General features: G+C 50.5%; 1 protein-coding gene across 12 annotated transcripts in view; it reads left to right on the top strand.

The window, feature by feature from the left end:
* ATXN1 (ataxin 1) overlaps window positions 1–16,047 on the top strand; it is a 202,629-nt gene that overhangs the window by 178,197 nt on the left and 8,385 nt on the right. For all 12 annotated transcript variants that reach the window (XM_048940514.1, XM_048940512.1, XM_048940511.1 and 9 more), the window contains one exon: window positions 8,153–10,178. In XM_048940514.1, coding sequence (XP_048796471.1) covers window positions 8,313–10,178 — 1,866 coding nt within the window. In that variant the 5' untranslated portion in view covers window positions 8,153–8,312. The remainder of the gene's footprint in view (window positions 1–8,152; window positions 10,179–16,047) is intronic.

The following is a 16,047-nucleotide window of genomic DNA, read 5'->3' on the forward strand; positions in this document are numbered from 1 at the left end:
TAAGTCAGCTCTGACTCTTGAGGCCTGCTTTTTGGAATAGTCATAAAGCAGCTTTCTTGTAGCTTGCTGGAAAAAACAAATGCAGTGAATGTCATTCTGATGACAGCTAGAGGGAAGAAATAATGTTCCTTGCAAACTTACATGTAAGGACTAAGGAGAGCAAGTGCAAGAGCTGAGCAAGGGAGGGGATTCCTATCTGATGCTTGAATGCTAGAGGTTGTAGAGTCTTATGTTTACAGATACAAGAGTCAGATTTCCATTAGCAATTGCTCCTATCATCAATTCTGTGAAGCTCCTCTTTTTTCTTTTCTTTTTTTTTCTTTGTGTGTTTCTTTTCCGCTTTGTTCCCTTCTGCTTGGATTAAGCTGTGCAATATATGTGCAAATGAAAGGGTAGGAACATTGCAGCAAAATTATTTGAGTCAATCCTGCCACAATCCCTATTTTTTTTTCCCCTAAATAAACAAATTAATTAATTAGTCCATTGCTCTGGGGAATAACTGCTGCTTGCTGCCTGCACTCACAGGACTGCTCTCACTTCCACGCTCTCCAGAGCTTGCATCTACCCCCACTGCAGCTTCCAAGGCCCCAGTGCTTTTTGGGAGGCTGTGGCAAAGGTACGTGTTCACCCAGGCTCTGTGCAAAGCCCATGCCCCCGCACAAAGGCTGACAAATGCCTAGCTCACCCTTTTTCTTCTCACCCCAGTGGCTGCTGTGAGCATGCTCCCTGCATGCATGGCACTGGCTATTTGCCAGGTTTAGTGTAATTTTTTTTTTATTTTTTTTTTGAATGGATGAGTGAATGAATGAATGAACACCTGATTAAGTTAATGAAGCTGAGCCAATGGTGGGAGGGAGTGACTTGGCTGCTGACTGCTCTAAGAGATCTGGCAGCGCATTAGACTTGTATAATGCTTTACAGCTCCACGCTGCGCTCCATATGAGCCACAGGAGAGGGCTGCAGTAATTACTGGGCTTTTTGATTGAAACCAGCTGCAGGTAGCTCATCATCCTTTTGTCCATTTTGCTGGTGTCAGGGGTAACTTGTCGCTGCACCTCGGATTCCGAGTGGCAGATGGGTCAGATGCTTTCACTGAGCAATTGCAGCACTGAGTCTTTGTTGCTCAGCAGCTTTTACCCGAGGCCCATTCAGATGGCCAAGCTGTGATTCACAGACCTGCGTGTCCAATGGAGGAATTTTTTAGTTCCTGAGTTCAAGACTCCGACATAAATAACCTTTATGGGAGTTCTGTGATTTATTTTTCTTCCCTCCATTGGCTGGGAGAAGGGGAGAAAAAGGTTTTCTTGTATCTGCTTTTTGTAAGAAAAGGCGTTTTTAAATCCTCCCAGTTCTTTTTGACTGCAGTTTAAAGCAAGTTCTCTCTGGCAGTCCTGGATGCTACATACCTTTGTTTCTCACGTACTTAAATTGAGAGCACTGGCACTGCTGTTAGCACACCGCCTTCGTTTGACAGTGTTCCCTGCTTGAGAGCCTTGCTGATTTGCATTTGTAGTTGGAATGTTTTTTTTTAATTGCGACTGGAGCCTGTGACTGCGTATCCTGCTATGTTGATGTAAACCCTCATTACTTCATTTTCTTTTAATGGTTTTCTGCATTGTCTTGTCAGATAGAGCAATGGGGGCCATCTCGGCCTCGCTGCGCTGGCCTCAGCCAAGTGCTACTGGTGATGAATTGACTCCCTTTACCCATCAGATTTGCTGCCTCTGCATCTGTGGTGCAGGAGGGAAGCTCCTTCAGGATGGGGAATAGCAAACTCGTCCTCTGGTGCTGCGGTGCTGCTCATGTAGAAGGAAGGGAGCTGCAGACCAGTGGGTTTGGCTGCTTTTTCTTTTGTGTGGAAGCCAGCATGCCTTCCTGTGTGCAGTGAGGCATAGAATGTTCACATCTCCGGTGAGGGTCGGTGCAGGACTGGGGCGGGTGATGCTGTAGTGCATGCCCACACAAAGCCAACTCTGAATTAAAAAGAAAAATGAAGGGATTAGAGAAAGAAAGAACAAACGAATGGGAAGAGGGGAATGTTGAGATCCCTCGCGTCTTCTGTGGCACAGGGCAGGCACAGCTGTGCCTTGAGGCCGGGGGTGAGCTGCTGGCAATTTGGTTTTGACAGATGTAATGGCTGGTGAGGCTGATTTGGCAAAGCATTAAGTATTGGCTTGGGCCATGAGCAAGAGCTCAGATAGAATTGCTGACAGTTACAGCTTTGCTGAATGGAGCCTGAAAGAAGAGAAATCCATTTCAAGGGAAATTTAGCATGAATTCATCTCTAACACCTTACAAATGGACTAATTGCAGCTAATAGGCTAGCATGTGGAATCGAGCAGCAGAGCAGTGTGCAGGAAGGACTCCCAGTGCAGGACACAAGCCTGCAGCTGGCCTTCCCAACTGCCCCCACAGCCCTGCTCTTGCACCATCCCCCTATCAGCCTGGCGTGGCAGTGTGTTCCTCCCCTGCAGCCCGTGTGCTTATCTGTACAGCGGCAGCTCAGCCGGCTGCTGCCTGCTGGAGCTTCTGGCTGCAGCTTCAAAGGGGTGGAACGCCCCCAGGAGCCATCATTTTTTTGTGGGGATCACACTCATCTCTCCTGGAAACAAAGCCAGACCTTCTCTAAAGTCGTTCAGCCACGGGTAGGAAAGAGAGCTTGTAAGGGAGCGCTTTGAGACACACGGAACGAGACCCGTGTGACATATCTGCAGTGCAAATGTGTTCACGCAGGCATGACAGTTTCTGTCACAAGTTAAAACGAGTGGCGAGTGGGTGTTGCTACGCTTATAGTCACTCGTGAAATTTTCAATGGAAAATTGTGTAGGCAGCTCCCATTGTATCTGGGACATTTTAGATAAAAGGAAAAACATCAACAAAGTAATTTCTGTATTATGCTTGTTTATAAATGGAGCTCTATTCACTCATTTAAGCTGCAGAAATGCCTGTGGGAGATTGGTGTAAGAGTCAAGGATTTTCTTGTGTAATATCAGCCGAGCCGGTCCTTCAGATCTGACATCCTGCAGCTGGTAGCAGTCAGTGCTGGGCAGGAAAATAAAGGTTACATCTTGCATCTGTCCAGGAGGGCTTTTACGGATCTCTAATGGTCTGCTTAAACGTGGCACTCTGGTGAAAGGTTGCACTGCTGAAGCACGTGCCCATGTCATGTCAGACCATTTTTTGTGTTCTGCCCAAATTGAAACCCAGGACATAAGCAGCCCAACTACAAACTCAAGTCTTCCCCTTGTAGCCACAGAGACGTGCTTTTCCTTGGCTAACCGATGTGCACTTCTGCTATACAGCTCCAAGAGGGCCGGCTGTGAAGTTGTACACACTTACACGCTTGGCTCTGCCCTCCTGCACAGGTTACATCTTTCTCTTCCTCCCTCCCCAGCAGCAGAGAGCTCTGGAGCCTGGTGCTTCACCCTCAAAGAAACTGCTCTGTAATCAGCATTGTCAGCTCTTGCAGATTTGTCACTGGCCCCGAGATACCTCACACTGCCTTGCAAAACTCCAGTTCCTGATGTCAGATAACAAAATGGGAAATTCCACTTTTATCTAAAATAATACGTTTCTGGTCTTGTGGGTTGCAGTGAGAAGCTAAAAGCCTCGAGACTGAAGGGCCTCTCCCAACAGAAGGGCAAGCTAAAATTGTCATGAAAAGGGCAAAAATCCCTCTATCTTTATCACCTTAAGAAATCTTCTCTTTCTGAGTACCTCTTTCTGTACCACAAGTTTCAGGAGCATGAAGGGGCTCTGACTCATGGTTTATAAGTGCCAGGGTTGGGCTCCAAAGGCAGGGGATTTCTGTGCTCTCCAATGGGAGCCCTGCCATGGGCCGGGTCATGGCATGAGGAGCAAACACGACCTTACTTCCTGTACCAGCCTGACCATTTGGTCATGCTAAGCACCAGGGTGCTGGCATCTGCAGCACATGCTGGAGGATGAGGGCTTGCCTCTGATAGGGACTCCTTTGGAAGAAACGTGGAGTAAGGGACACTGCAAATGGTGGCTAGGGCAGCTCAGGCCACCTGCTGCATCGTGCTGCATGTGTGTGGAAGCTGTCACAGAGCTGGGTGGAGGAGCCCGGTGATTGGGTCATTGAGGTCACTGTCAGTCACTCTTTGTATTGTCCAGAGGTTCTCTGATCCGACTGAGGAGAAGAAGAATGCACAAAATAGCTGCTTGCTCTGCAGAAACCTGTAGCAGTTTGCTGGGGTGGATTCCCAGAAGCATAATAAGAGGTAGCACTGCGGAGGACAGTCTGTCTTGTAGATGTGGTGTTGATAAGGAATCCTTTGGTTTGGGGAGGGGAATTTCAAATTTTGTTAGAGGTTTTCATGTTCCTTATTAATGGCTCTCTCCAGTTGGCCCTTCTGGGAAATCTGCCAGAGAGCCATGAAATCGGTGGGGTCAGATAAGGAACTTCTGTAGCTGTTGTTGACTGAGATGCGCATGGCAGGGCTAATGCAATCCTGAGAGGCTACTGCCAGAAATGTGCAGCTGCAGAGCACTCTGCATCCCTTGCCTTGTAGCCTCTGCCAGTCCTGGAGGTGCCCAGCTCCTCAGTGTGCAGTGGAGGGGATGGAGGACTGAGCGCCTTTCCTTTCCTCTGACAGTTGGTGATGCTGATGTTGCCCAGTCGTCATGTTGGAGTGGGGCAAGCGGGAGGCATGGGGCAGGAGTGTGAGCCCGCACTGTCATCCCCTGCAGAAACACAGCAGGCACAGAGCCATGTGCCAGGTGTCATTCAGGGAATGGTGTTCGGGTGTACACTGTGAGCATTTCATTGCTGGAGCCTTGCCAGGCAGGGTGGTGTTGCTTGACAGAGGGGAGACCCAGTGCTGTGTTGGATAAAGGTGATAAAGGTGGCCAGCCCTTCAGGCTCTAATCCAGTATCCTCTCGTGGCTTTTAGATTCGTTAGATGAAATAAATCGAAAAATAGCGTTCTGGGAGGCGTAGTGAGGATTGAAGTGCGTTGCGGAGGCACGCTGGAGCTGTGCACGAGAAATGCACATCCTGAGCTCCAGCGAGCAATGCCTCCGGGACCAGAGTACACCCAGATGGTGACTCCTCCGAGTGATTATTTTTCTGCCTTAAGCCTTTCCAGGAATTTGTGTGGGCAGGCTGCCAGCGGACAAGGACTGTGCAGACACTTTAGCAATGCTCCCTGTGTACGAGCTGCCAGAGATACCGAAGTCCAGCTGCTGTCCCTGATCTCTTTGTCCTCTTTACCTTCCAAGCCATAATTGCACACGCATGCACGCACACTCTTGTGCAGCACATACACAAAGCAGGAGCAAAAAATCTCCTGGTGCTAGCTGCTGTTCTGCATATCTTGCAAGTCATGATCAACAGCTCTGAAATTAGAGAGAAGGGAAATCTCCAGAGTCAGAAAAACAACTCGGATCCCCCCAAAAAGCACACAAATAATAAACTGTGTGTCATACCTCAGAGGGCAGTGTTCATTTTTCTGGGGCAGCCAGCTAGGAAGCATTTAACCATGCCCTGTACCTCTTGCCTTGGAGGCGCTTTAATCTTGCTTGCAGAGCACAGTCAGGCCTGTGTTATCTTTGCTGCTGCTGCTGCTGCTGGAACTGGAATTATGCTGAAAACTTACCACTTCACTTTTAAGTCTTGGAGCAGAGATAGGCTGCTTTCTGCTGCACATTTACATTTCTGCACATCCCATCCTGTGTCTGTTGGAGTTCAAAGTGGAACCATGAGGTAGTGGGGCTTGGAAAAGTGGGGCAGCCTTCACAGCTGCCTCCACCTCTGCCTCCATTAGGCTAGCTCATTCCTCCTGTGCTCTGTGGGAGATGTGGGGTAGCCCTTTTGTCACCCGTGATGATGAAAAGAGCCATATGAAAGACTCGCCAAAGAAAAAAATGGAAGAATTAGCTCATAGTATTCTTGAAGAATGTCAGCATTGGCTCTGGGGACTACCCAGAACTCGTCGGTTCCATCCTATTCATCAGAAAAAAACCTTTGCTTCGGCTCCCACAAAGCGAAGCTTCCCCGGGTGTCACGCAGCTCTGTACTAGCAGTTTTGATGTGGAAAAATCAGAATCCGTGTGCCTCCACCTGTTGGAATGACTGGTGTGGGGCTGGCTGGCTCATCCACCACTGCCAAAGGAGCTGGCCATGCTCAGCCCCACGCTCAGGCTCCCTTTCAGCTGCCCAGCCCTGAACTGCTGACTGATCCGCCAGCCTGACCGCCCCGGGCGGGAGGCTACAGTGAGCTAAACTTAACTAAGGATGACTGCGCAAATGTGAGCTTGGCGATTTTATTTTTAGTCGGACATAAAAATAAAAATCCGTAAGTCATGTGTAAGATAATAATTGCAGCTGTTGCCAAGACGCAGCGAGCAATTGCGAGGAGGAAGGGAAGGCCTGTGCTGGTGGCAGGGCCTGCTCCCGGCTGCCCATGCCCGAGGGGTCAAAGCGGACCAGAGCTGAGCGGCCGTGCTCTGGGTATCACTGGCTCTTTCTCTCAGGAGGCTGCCCCAAGTTCAGGTGAACTTCCTTCTGTCCTCCCTCTGTCTGAATGCTGAGAATCTGCCCCAGAATGTAGGTCCTTTCGGCAGCCTGGTCCCAAACCTACAGCTCATGTTTTTCTGGTTTCTCAACTCGAGGTTCAATCCAGCGCTGATCTGTGGCACCTGTGGAGTGGGTGAAGGCAAAACCACAGGCTGTTTTTGTAGGGTCTCTGTGGCTATTGCTGTTAGCTCTGTTTTTAACATATGGAAAAAATAACTTGAGACAAATTGTATCAAACCATTGGATGCTTTGGGCTTCTGATGAATTATGGCAGGTTGGAGAACCACAGTTGTAAAGAATGCTCTTAAAGATAGGTTTCACCTTAACCTGGTATGTCTTCAAAGCACTGTGTGCACTTACAGACATCAGGCTTGTTGTTCATTAGGAGTGAGGCAATAGGAATGGAAATCTCCCAAAGGAATATTATTTGCCATGAGATAGTTATCATTTCTGTTGCTCGGCATTAAGTGGCTCATATCCGATTTCCATCTTCTTTCTCCCTTTTTCTTTCACATAATGCACACTTTTCTTGCAAGAATGCCTGTCAAGTATAAGCACCCGTGCTCGCAGCTCCTTCCGGGCAGCCAGAAGCACATCTAGAAAGCCAGGCACAGTGTCTGGGAACTGTCCCTTTCCCTAAAGTGTATTGCTGATGTCAGACAGGTAGGGGAGGGCTGTCAGGTTTTCTTTCAAAGTGTGACATGATTCAGTTGTGATGTTTTGCTTATAATATGGAGTAAGGACCTGACTTTGCCCTTCTTGACTTGGGGTGGGTGAACGTGATGCAGAGCAGATAGGTGGTTTTGCTCCAACCTCTACAATATCCTGAGCTTTTACCACTGTGGGGGCTCTCAGTTGGGGTCAGGAAGACATGGATGCGCTTTCCCAAATGAGGCATCTCTGGGGCCAAGTTTGTAGAGTCGTAGAATCACAGAATGGCTTGGGTTGGAAGGGACCTTAAAGATCATCTAGTTCCAAACCTTTATCATGGGGAGGGTTGCCACCCATCAGATCAGGCTGCCCAGGGCCTCAAACACCTCAGGGGATAGAGTTTGCTCAGCTTTACCTTCTTCTTCCTGGAGCGTCTTTGGGCTGCCCACAGCCTCCTTGGTCCAGCAGCAGTGCTGCATTTGAGGGCTCTGCAGTAGCCACCTTCCTCCACTCCATGCACAGCTGCCAGCTGCTATGCAAATATTGTGCAGGAGGTCACCAAAGGTTCCCAGGCGTTTTAGGACATGGTAGTGTGAATGCAATGCTGTTGTTGCAGGGAAAGGAAAGAATGGAAGGGTGAACCTTGAAGGTGCAGTAGGAAGGAAGTGAGCCTCTGAGTCACAGGGAGATAAATCTGACACCTTATGGTGTCAGAGAATTTCCGACCTGCCTGAAGTTCTAATTGTTTTCAGAATGTGCTAACAGATGTGCGCAGAATCTTAGCTGCTGTTTTGCAGCACAGCTGTCCACTGCTCCTTGGGATGAGAGCAACAGTGACCAGCTGAGTTGGCATTTCCACCTTTTTTCTTAAGTGCTGGTTTGAGATGTCAGGTTTTTTGCCCCCATTCCCCAGTGCTGACATTGTGATTTCGCCCTCCCTCACCCACCCTCTCATTGCAGAATCCAGAGGAGCCGTTGGAGAATCGTGCTCACGGGGAGATGATTCCTCATGAAGTCACTGGATCCCTTGCAGAAATCAAATGTGACTTTCCATTTATCAGACTGAAATCAGAGCCAGCCAGACAGTGAAGCAAGCACAGTGGAGGGGGGACGGCGAAAGATGAAATCCAACCAAGAGCGGAGCAATGAATGCCTGCCGCCCAAGAAGCGAGAGATCCCCGCCACCAGCCTGCCTTCGGAGGTGAAGCCGGTCCTGCCGAATGACAACCACCGCACGGACAACCTAGCATGGCTCCCCGGCAGTCAGAGCAGCCTCGGGGGCAGGCACAGGCCCGGGGGAACGTCGGCGGAGGTGGGCTTGCAGCAGGGCCTGCACAAGCCGCCGCCGGCGGGGCTGGACTATTCCCCACCGAGCGCGCCCAGGTCGGTGCCGGCCCCCACCACGCTCCCCACCGTGTACTCGTCCGCACTCTCCCAGTCCGGGACCCCCGTCTCCCCTGTGCAGTACACACACCTGCAGCACACGTTCCAGTTTGTCGGGCCCCAGTACAGCGGACCATATGCAGGGTTCATCCCCTCGCAGCTGATCTCTCCGACCGCCAATTCGGCAACCGGCGCCGTGGCGGCGGCCACAGCTGTCGCGACCACTCCATCCCAGCGCTCCCAGCTGGAGGCTTATTCCACGTTGCTGGCCAGCATGAGCGGCTTAAGCCAGCAGGGGCACAAAGTCGAGCCGCACCTGGTTAGAACGCCTGGACTGATCGCTGCAGGGTCTCCTCCACCTGCCCAGCAGAACCAGTACGTCCACATCTCCAGCTCTCCCCAGAGCGCGGTCAGAAACGTCTCTCCTCCAACCATCCCGGTCCCCCTGCATCCCCACCAGACGGTGATCCCCCACACACTCACCCTTGGCCCCTCCTCCCAGGTTGTGGTGCAGTACAGTGATGCCTCGCACTTTGTCACAAGGGATGCCCCCAAGAAGCCCGAGAGCGGCCGGCTGCAGGCCATGCAGGCCAAGGAGGTGCTGAACGGCGAGATAGAGAAGAGCCGGAGGTACGGCATTTCGCCCTCTGCCGACATGGGTCTGGTCAAAGCAGGCAATAAACCAGCTCCCCACCATTACGAGACCAGGCACGTGGTGGTGCACTCGGGCCCTGCCGACTACGGTGCCCGGGAGTCCTCAGGGGTCCGAGCCTCCGTCATGGTGGTCCCCAACAGCAGCACGCCAACCGCGGACTTGGAGGTGCAGCAGGCCACCAACCGAGAGAACTCTCCCTCAGCCCTCAACGACAAGGGAAGCTTGCACTTAGGAAAGCCAACCCACCGCTCTTATGCTTTGTCCCCGCAGCAGGCCCTGGGCCACGAGGGGGTGAAGGCCGTGGCCACGCTGTCCCCCCACACCGTCATCCAGACGACCCACAGCGCCTCCGAGCAGCTCCCGGTGGGGCTGCCGGCCACAGCCTTCTATGCCGGGACCCAGCCGCCGGTGATCGGCTACCTGAGCAGCCAGCAGCAAGCGCTGGGGTACCCTGGGGGGCTGCCCCAGCACCTGGTGATCCCTGGCACGCAGCCCCTGCTCATACCGGTCGGCAGCGCCGACGTCGAGCCGTCGGGCGTCGCGCCGGCCATTGTCACCTCGTCTCCCCAGTTCGCAGCAGTGCCTCACACGTTTGTCACCACCGCTGTCCCCAAGAGCGAGGCTTTCAGCGCCGAGCCCCACACCACCCAGCCCGCCTACCAGGCCACCATGGTGCAGGCGCAGATCCACCTCCCCGTGGTGCAGTCCATCGCGTCCCCCGCTGCGGCCCCCCCCACGCTGCCCCCTTACTTCATGAAGGGGTCAATCATCCAGCTGGCCAACGGGGAGCTGAAGAAAGTAGAGGACTTAAAAACAGAAGACTTCATACAGAGCGCGGAAATTAGCAATGACCTGAAAATAGACTCCAGCACTGTGGAGAGGATCGAAGAGAGCCATAACCCAGGCATTGCTGTGATACAGTTTGCGGTTGGAGAGCATCGAGCACAGGTAACAGCGACACGGGGCGGGGAGTTGGGAGAGTAACAGGGGCACCTCAGTGTGCCTCAACTGCTTCAGATCTACCCAGGGTAGTTTTTCAACCTTCACACCCCTCTGTAAGGCTGACTCTGGCCCCAAAACCACCTGTCTCACAGTGCTAGTGAAGCCATCAGGGTCACACTGATGACAGGTGTAGCTTCTTGGATATAAAATGGGATATCTATGACTTCCTGAGGGACCAGTCTGCCCTCTTGTCTTACACCCAGGTTAAAATGCTATGGGATGACTCTCAGTGCCTTTATGAGTCCAAGGGAAGCGTTTACACGCTCGCTGGGTATGATCAGCACAGGAAATCCCAGCAATGTCATAGTACTCAAGGCAGTACCACCTGAGGCCCCAGCCTGTCTGCACCCAGCACTGCTCAAACACACAGTGAGGAAAAAAACCTGTCCTGACATCATGAAAAACCAGTCTGAGATTAGGGGCAAACCGAGACACTGGGCAGAAAGAGATTTGCCAAAGTACAGTCATGCAGTGTGTCACTGTCAGAGCCAAGGCACATGGGTGGATCCGCTGCCACCCATGGGCCTACCCCAAGGTCTTCATTGCCTGGTCAGGATTTGGTATAAATTCTGCTGTATTTTATAGCTCAAGAACCCGTAGGAGAAATTGCATGATCTTTGTGGGTTTTTATTAAAATACAAAATAAGTTCAGCAGTATGAGGGGCTGTTTTGCATTCTCAGTGGTGATTTCGACCATACACTCCAGAAAGCTCGGGCTAGATTCAGCACAAATCCTAGCCTTGAGCAATAGGTAGGGCATAAGGCTGTGAATTTCCATGGCTGAGAGACAGCTTGGAGTTGTCTGGGAACACATCCACTCACACACGTAAGTTACTGAAACACTACAGAGTTGTACCAGGGCTTCAGCTGCGGATGGTTTAAACACTGCGCAGCTCACATAAACTGTGTGTTCAAGGGAAGTTTGGAAAGAAAAACCATTGAGGTGGCCGGGCAGGCTGTGCTTCTGAACTTTGTATCTCACTGGTTTCCAGGACAGGAAAAATCCTGTAACTTTCCAAAGTGACTCTTACATTAAGATGGTAACTGATCATAAAGCAGTATCTTAATACTGTTCGTTTTCTGAGCAATTGAGGTGCTGTTCTATTGAGGCTGGGGCAGATTAGATGTAAGGGGTATTATGATCCCTAGAGATGCTCGTTTAAAGTAACTTTGTTTCAGGTGTTTTGGGTTTGGTTTGGAACACAAGTGCTACAAAGGGCAGCACCCTGATGCTGCATCCTCAGAGGTGGATGCCCAGAGGGAGAGGGGAACTGGAAGGGGATGCAGGAAAGCACCCGTGACTGACAGTTTGGAGCATGAAAAGCAAAGAGATCTGATTCTGAGGATTAAAGCACGCACACAGAATTCTTATTCTCATAGAATCACAGAACAGCCTGAGTTGGAAGGGACTCACAATGATCGTCGAGTCCAACTCCAAGTCAGTGTCCTATCCTTCCCAAACTACACAGATGATGGGGGAACCAATGCATGTGACACAGCCATGCGTCATGTCAGTTGTGCAGATTCCCCATGTATTTTGTCTCTAGATGTGTGTGCATCACCCACTGGCCTGATAGAAAGATCAGCTTAGGGCCTTGGACGCCTTCGGGATAAGGACTGATTGTTTTTCACCTCCGAGCCGTATCGTGGTTCTCTCAGTGAGAGCTGCATACCGCAGGCCCCATCAGTAGGAGCCTGTCCTTGGATCAGAACCAGTTCCTATGATTTGCCCCGGTGCCTTGAGTGGTGAGATTTCAGAAGCAGCGGTCTGCCCTCCGCAGTGGTCACCTCGCTCTCATTTCTCTCTCTGCAGCAGAGCCTGGTCTGTGTGCCAGCAGGTAGCGTTGTGTGTGATGGGCTGGTGGATGTGCTGGCACGGTGCAGTCCTTTGCAGAGGGCGGACTGCCATCCTCTGGCAGAATGCATGCTGGGTCCGAGGCTGCACAGACGCGCGCGCCGGGCTCATCCAGCAAAGTGTCACCTTATCCAGAAGCCTATCAGAAGCAGGCTGACATCATCGCAGCTGAAATACTCCCCAGCTGTGTTTCCCACGGGGGATGCTTCCAGAACTGAAGCGAGGGAGAGTCACGCAGAGATATCATTAGTGTGAGGGTTTAATTTCGGTTTCCTGCAGATCCCAGGGCTTGGGTCCCTTCCCAGATCAGCTGTGTCCCCGCACACAGGGACAGCCGTGCAGGTTTTCCCATGCCTGGCTGGAGAGGGGGAAGTGTTTCTACATTTGTGACCTTGCCCTCAGCCTAGCGTGGCTGTAGGAAGGCATTTAGCCTTATTAGCAGGCATGTGGCACTCATTACACGTTAGAGAATTGCTCGTGTGAGGAGGGCTTAGTCTTCTTCCCATTGAAAAAAGGCTGTTCAGTCTGGCTGCTCAGGGCAGTGGCTCTGTGGTGCTGCTGCGCTCAGATCCGTGTTGATTCCCAAGTGCAGTGAGAATGCAGTGCATGCGTAGTTCAGCTTCCCAACATACTTTATTAAAGTCAGTTTCTCTTGCAGATATACTTCTGTAAAGAGGGACCTTTTAGAATGGTGTTATCAGGGGGACATGAGTTGTAACGACTAAGTGCCGTACAAAAATAGCCTTGTTACCATTAGCTTCCGTTCATTTAAATACTCCTCCCAGCAATCTCTGGGAAGCCATCAGAATGCTGATGAACTCATCTTTTCAGACTCGATGCAAACATGAGCTAATTTCCACCCTGACTGAGGGACAGCAGTAGGAGGTTATTTTTAGCTGAGCGTATACAACTCTCACGCACACAGGGAGGCAGCATGCAGTTGCTATTGTACCACATCACCGCTGCTCCTTCCTAGCAAAGGGCTAGGGCAGAAGGAGGCCATCCTCCCACTCCCCCTCCGCCGGGCGCCTTGCTGTTCCCATCCTCTGCCAGGTGTGGAAGAGCAGAAGAGAATGAACCCACCTAAACCCACATGCTTCTTCAGTGAAACAGCTGTCCTTAGCCCTGAGAAATGTGATGTTTCCGCTTCACAGCATCCCTGCTGCAGATGAATGAGAAGTGAAGCAAGTACCAAATGGATAAGAACCCAAAGTCCAGCTGTTATTCCCCTTGGATTTGCGTTGCCTAAAAAAGCGCTGTGGATCTGCATCTCTTTGTAATGCCACATCTTACTGTTACAATGACACATACGTGCTCGTTACCTGTCCTCTCTTTTGCTGCAAGGAACAAGCAGAAGGCAGCAATGCACGTCCATTTGTGTTAAGGTTACAACACACTGGAGATGTAGAAGTTGTTCTCTGAAATGCTCACTTTCATCCCTGAGCTTCAGCTCCTAATCGTTTCTAAAGTACAACCTCAGAAGAAAAGATGAGCATTTGGGTCTTAACTTAGCTTTTCTTTCAAAAACAGAATAATAGATGTAAGAGGTGGAGAAGCCCACCTCTAGTTAGAGGTGTCAGTTTGGTGCACCTTTTTTAGACTGACATCCAGTTTCCCTTATATATCTCTGCACACACAAACCATTCACTTTCTCTTTCGCCCATCTCTCTCCTTTTCTTTACCTTTGGCACAGACACAGGCACAGAAACAGAAATGCTGGCCTGTTCACTGCCTGGTGGAGGTCTCTCCCACTCCTCCCTTATGTGATCTTTGTGTTGTGTTCCTGGACATGAGAACGTCCAAATCCTTACTTCTACTGGGCACCCTTTGCTTTAGCACTCGTCTCAATGGTTGCTGCAGTGGGCCCTGCAATGCAAATTTCTGTGTTCTTCTGTGAAGACACTGTATCTGAAGAGTGGGAATGTTATTCCCTGTGCACCAGCTCCTCCTGTGCTCCATGTGTCAGTGATGCTCCAGCTCCAGCCTTTGCTTCCTGAGCAGTCTGAAGTGTTCTCCATCAGCTGAGCGTGGCCGAGACATCATGCAATAAAGGGGCATAGGAAAGTGAGATATTCATTGAACGCGCTGAAAAGTTTTGGGTGCTCTCACTGGTCACTGGGAAAAGTAACTTGACAGCAGAGCCCCGGGTGCTTGAAGAGGGACTGGTGTTTTGGTTTCTGGCTTTATTGTCTTAGTAGCCAGAAAGGCACAGAAAGGAATTCCAAATTTCTTTGTCCCTTACAATAACGATGTCAGGATATCAGGAGAAGAAGCTTTTGGAATTAACTTCTCTCATGCCAGGAGAGAATGATGGGGGAGGTGTTTCTTCTGAACTTTCACACTTAAAGTTCTTCGACTGCTATCACTAGCAGAGAATGGTGATGTTAGAAGTCAGTTGAGCAGAATCCACACATACCTAGAATCAAATCATAGCATCATAGAATGGCCTGGATTGAAAAGGACCACAATGATCATCTCATTTCAACCTCCCTGCTACGTGCAGGGCCGCCAGCCACCAGACCAGGCTGCCCAGAGCCACATCCAGCTAGCTAGAACAGTGCTTAATAGCGAATGAGGAAACACAATCCAGATCAATAGATGCCCATGAGCACTATGACTGGGTCATGGAGATTCTGGCATTGGTCATCATCTTTATTATTTAGCATTGTTCATGATCACCACCATCAAAGTGGCTGTTTGTTTCTGGGACTCACAGTTCAGGCACGTGTTTTATATGCCATGTAAAACAGAAGCACTGCAAGCTGTGAAAGCATGTTCACATCAAGAGGAACTTGTGTGTTACTGAGTGTAATGCACTCAGTATGCATGTAAGGCATGGATGATACCCATAATACACATTGCTTTTGATGGGGTGGGGAAAGTATAGAAAGGAAAAAAATTATATAGCAAACAGGAAGGAGAAGAGGAAGAGAAAAACTATAGCAAGTAAATGAGAAATCTGCATTCATTAGGAAAGCCTACAGCTCTGTTTGGATAGTGGGTTCCATTTAAATCCAGAAGAGATGTCTTTGGAATAGGATCTCAAACTTGGGGCAGATGTTTCTATATTGGACAGGTGGAGCATCAAGACTATTGATCGATTGGCCTGGTCATATAAGATTGTAGCATATATTTATAGATTTTTTTAAAGGGTTTTTTGCTTTTTTTCCATCATGGAATGACCTGTCTCATGAACTGCAGTTGTCTGCTAGGGCAGAGTGTGGGTTTAATCAGTCAAAAGCCGCGAGAAATGTTTGACTTTCATGATCTGATGGTTCTGCTCTATGGGGCATCCCGCATCCAGCCCTCCTGCCAAGGGCAGTAGTGATCCATCGGGTGAGGTGCACAGGGAGCTGCCTGGGGTCCTGTTTGCAGGCCGGGTGCTTCTGAGGGAGCGGCACCAGTGGGGAGGGGAGCAGAGCTACCAGGTGCTGCTAACCAGGAGTCCTCGGGATGCGTTAGGCTCTGTCCTGTAGGCCATGAGTCAGAGGAGCCCACATCCACCGTCTGAGCCCACAGACAGGCATGGCACAAAGATCAGAGGGTATTTGGGTGCTGTATCATGTTAGCCCTATGGTCCACCGTGAGCAGGGTCATGGAGCGGCAGGCATCTGCTGCTGCTCTGCTCTCCTGGATATCGCAGCTGCCTGTATGGTGATGAGGTGTGACCCAGAGCCATGCATGTTTTGAAAGTGGGGTGAAGTGGGGACTGACAGGGCTGGGCTGAGCAGTGAAATCAAGAAAGATGCTTTTCATAGGTAATAATCACTGCTTGCTACAGACACAGCTCTGCGCACACCTGTGGCCTTTCCTTGTAAATCAACATCTTCAGCCATTTCATGTTGGTAAGTACGCAGCTGCGTGGGCAGAGGCCAAGAAGGAGAGGTGACATTCCCGTGGTCATTTAGGGAATCACATGTTGGAGCTGGGAATAGAGCCTCTTCCAGCTAAGGGAGCCAT

The sequence above is a fragment of the Lagopus muta genome, chromosome 3, assembly GCF_023343835.1.
Source record: "Lagopus muta isolate bLagMut1 chromosome 3, bLagMut1 primary, whole genome shotgun sequence".
NCBI lineage: Eukaryota > Metazoa > Chordata > Aves > Galliformes > Phasianidae > Lagopus > Lagopus muta.